We start from the raw sequence: 3,902 nt of genomic DNA, 5'->3' as shown, positions 1-3,902 counted from the left end.
CTAGTTGGGGGTGTCCCTGCTGACTGCGGGGGGTGGGACTAGATGGCCTTTGGAGGTCCCTTCCAGCCTGGGCAATTCTGTGATTGGGCCGTAACGGCTCCCCAGGGACCCACAACTGACCTGTCCCTCCTCCCTGCGGGATAAATCACTCCTTTTTGTCCTTTTAAAGGTGACAGAACAACCACAAACCCACACACTACCACAGCAACTCTCCATCTCTTCCCTGGCGCTCGACCCGAGGAGGGCAGCCCTCTCCGGTCACAGACCGTGCCACGGAGCCACCTTGAGCTCGTTATTTCTGTTAATTAAAACCCGTCAGGTTTCCCTTTACCCCACAAAAGCAGAGCTGTCACCCTGGAAATCACCAGGAGCCATCCAACACCACACCAATCCCTGAGAACCGCCGGTAACGCGGCGCTGGGCACCTCGTAAAGGTTTATTTTTATGAGCACAAAGTCCAGAATTGGGTGTTTGAGGAAAAAAGCCAGTGGTTACTTGTTTGCTCAGCAGCTCCGAGGTCAGGGCACATCCCAACTGCACCCTTTTATCTCTCTCCTCAGGGTGAAGGGGGTCCTGAAGGGGTGGTGGGGTTAGCACTGAGGTTTTGGGGTTAAACACTCCTTCATTTTTGGGGGAAGATAAAAATAAGAAAGGGTCCAGCTGTGGTTTTGGAGAGATGAAACCAATTCCTGCACCAGGGTGGGAAGAACACGGTTTTAACTCTCTCTGCGCTCCCTTCTCCACAGGAACAGACACCAATAAACCCCAAAACAACCAACAGCTGCATCAGGAACACAAAGGACTTTAGACACAAGTATTTTTAAGAGGCTGAGTGCAGTCACGCTGCAGGACTTTAGACACAAGTATTTTTAAGAGGCCGAGTGCAGTCACGCAACGCGGCGCTGGGCACCTCGTAAAGGTTTATTTTTATGAGCACAAAGTCCAGAATTGGGTGTTTGAGGAAAAAAGCCAGTGGTTACTTGTTTGCTCAGCAGCTCCGAGGTCAGGGCACATCCCAACTGCACCCTTTTATCTCTCTCCTCAGGGTGAAGGGGGTCCTGAAGGGGTGGTGGGGTTAGCACTGAGGTTTTGGGGTTAAACACTCCTTCATTTTTGGGGGAAGATAAAAATAAGAAAGGGTCCAGCTTTGGTTTTGGAGAGATGAAACCAATTCCAGCACCAGGGTGGGAAGGACACAGTTTTAACTCTCTCTGCGCTCCCTTCTCCACAGGAACAGACTCCAGTAAACCCCAAAACAACCAACAGCCACATCAGGAACACAAAGGACTTTAGACACAAGTATTTTTAAGAGGCCGAGTGCAGTCACGCTGTGTCACAGAATGCTATGGGGTTGGAAGGGACCTCTGGAGATCCCCCAGTCCAACCCCCACCCAGAGCAGGGCCACCCAGAGCAGGTCCCACAGGAACGTGTCCAGGGAGGGTTTGAATGTCTCCAGAGACGGAGACTCCACCACCTCCCTGGGCAGCCTCTGCCAGGGCTCTGCCACCCTCAAAGTCAAGAAGTTCCTCCTCATGGTTAGGTGGAACTTCTCATGTTCAAGTTTGTGCCCATTCCCTGTTGTCCTGTCTCTGGGCACCACTGGAAAAAGACCAGCCCCATCCTCCTGACACCCACCCTTGAAGTATTTATAGGTGTTGATCAAATCCCCCCTTCAGCCTTCTCTTCTCCACACTAAAAAGTCCCTCAGCCTTTCTTCATCATGGAGATGCTCCAGCCCCTCATCATCTCTGTAGCCTCTGCTGTCCCCTCTCCAGCAGTTCCCTGTCCTTCTGGAACTGGGGAGCCCAGAATTGGTCCCAGTGCTCCAGCTGGGGCCTCCCCAGGGCAGAGCAGAGGGGCAGGATGACCTTCCTCCACCTGCTGCTCACACTCTTCCTGATGCCACCCAGGATGCCCTTGGCCTTCTTGGGCACATTGGTGGCTCATGGGCATCCTGTTCTCCACCAGGACTCCCAGATCTTTCTCCTCAGAGCCTGAGGGTCCCTCAGAGCCCCATTCCCTGAGGGCAGGGAAAGCCTCCTGCCACCAAACAGCCCCATGGCACGGCCACCTGGCCACCGCTCTGCTCCAGGTCCACAAAGACCAGGCTCTTGGTAGATCTTCACCACAAGCTCTAATTGTCACAGCCTCCAGAACACACAGGAGCTCGCGACGCAGAGGTGGTGCCAGCAGAGAGTCTTCTCCTGCCCCCAAAGGTTTGGGGTTTTTTTCTTCTCTGGGGAAAGCCACCCACACAACTACCCCACAGCTCCTCCCATCTCTGAGGAGTGATCACCTCTTGAAGGAGAAAAAGCCAACTGTGCAGAGCAAGGCGGGGAGCAGAAGCAGAGGACTATCTGGGCTCTGATTTAAGAGCTTCAAGAAGATGCCACCACATCAATGAAGAGCTGTTGGCAGCAACACAACCCATAACCTCGGTGCTGCCCCACCAGCAGGCAGCTGGTGAGGAGCACGGCCCCGTTTCTCCTCTCTAACTCACCTCCTGCTGCTTCTCCTCGTTGGGGTAGGTGTCCACAAACACTCCCAAGCCCAGAAAGTTATCCTTGCTTCCAAAGACAGGTCCTAGAAGGAAGGAGAGGCTATGGATGAGGGTGGCAAGGTGTCACAAAGGGTTTGGTACCCATCTCTTCGTGTTTTTCTCTACCAGGTAATAAGGAGCACGCAGACCCTCCAGGCAGGGAAGTCAAGATGAAATCCCCCACCCCTTGCTGCTCAAGGATCCAGCTTTCTCCAAAATCCAGCTTTTGAGGAGCCGAATCCCAGCACAGGAGGCCCCACACGTCCCTTTACACCACCCACCTCCAGATCAGGGCAAAACCACCCCAAATCCACCCAGCCCCACCATGAACCCCCAACCCAGGGCGCTGAGGCTCAGCAGCAGCATCAGGCACCACCATCGCTCCCTCCTTCCCTCCAGGGTGAAACAAAACCAGCCCTGAGGCCCCAAAACACCACGATTCCCCACTGAGATTTCCCCGAGGGAGCCTGTAGACCAAGGGAGGTGTCCTCGAGAAGGTGACACGTGCCACCAGGCACCTTTCCCCAGGTGGCAGGACCTCCTTTACCTGGCTGCATGCGGTCCTTGGTGTACCAGATGGCAAAGCCGTCCCCGTTGAGGTTTTTCTTGCCTTGCCCGTGGATTTTAAAATGCACCTGCATCTCCCAGTCCCGCAGGTAACAGGGCTGCGAGGGAAAGGAGCCAGGAGGTGAAACTGGGGGGGTGTCCCCTCACACCAGCACCTCCACGGGCCACCAAACCAGAGAGCACACCCTGTTTCCCTCCCCAACGGACCGTGCCATCCTATATTCCAGACACCAGCGAGAATAATTAATCCCAAGGGATATCATTAAGCTGAGGGAATCACTCATTACCCACAGCTATTCTGGTAAGAACCTATTCTGATCTCAGGTTATTCCAAGGCGACGGCAACTCTGGCAAAACCAATAACTCACACCCAGGAAAACGAACTCAGGAAGAGTCCGAGGAGCAGCTCCAGCTTCCTAATTGCTGATGAGCCAATTATTTTTGCAGCTACCAACAAATTCCCTGCCCTAACGAGCACACAACACGACGAGCTTGTAAGATTCGCTCAGGTGAGGTTGTGAAGCCACTGGCAGCTCTGCTTGGAGGACACATTTCAAGGGTGTCATAAGCCCAAATCTCCCTCGTTATTTTATAACAATAAAATTTGAGCGTAACGGGTCATTTTGGGTTTCGTAAGGCATTTTCCAAACCACTGGTTGGATCTGGTTCCCCCAACCACCCCTCACCACCTCCAGTAAACCCCCAAAACCTGCTGGCCTGGACCCCCATACCCCCTCATTTGACCAGATCTGCCCAGCTCCACTAGCCAAAATCCCCCCCCACCAGATTAAACCC

At 53.8% G+C, this 3,902-nt stretch overlaps 1 protein-coding gene across 1 annotated transcript in view; it reads right to left on the bottom strand.

The window, feature by feature from the left end:
- Positions 1–3,902, bottom strand: part of LMAN2L (lectin, mannose-binding 2-like) — an 11,203-nt gene that overhangs the window by 6,549 nt on the left and 752 nt on the right. The window contains exons 3-4 of the mRNA XM_014961798.1: positions 3,088–3,245; positions 2,502–2,584 (exon numbers count right to left, since the gene is read on the bottom strand). Of these exons, the coding sequence (XP_014817284.1) occupies positions 2,502–2,584; positions 3,088–3,245 (241 nt within the window). The remainder of the gene's footprint in view (positions 1–2,501; positions 2,585–3,087; positions 3,246–3,902) is intronic.

The sequence above is a fragment of the Calidris pugnax genome, unplaced genomic scaffold (assembly GCF_001431845.1).
Source record: "Calidris pugnax isolate Ruff unplaced genomic scaffold, ASM143184v1 scaffold778, whole genome shotgun sequence".
In the NCBI taxonomy this organism is placed as follows: domain Eukaryota; kingdom Metazoa; phylum Chordata; class Aves; order Charadriiformes; family Scolopacidae; genus Calidris; species Calidris pugnax.
Note: the sequence above shows the minus strand (reverse complement) of the source record. Positions and strands in the feature narration are given on the sequence as shown.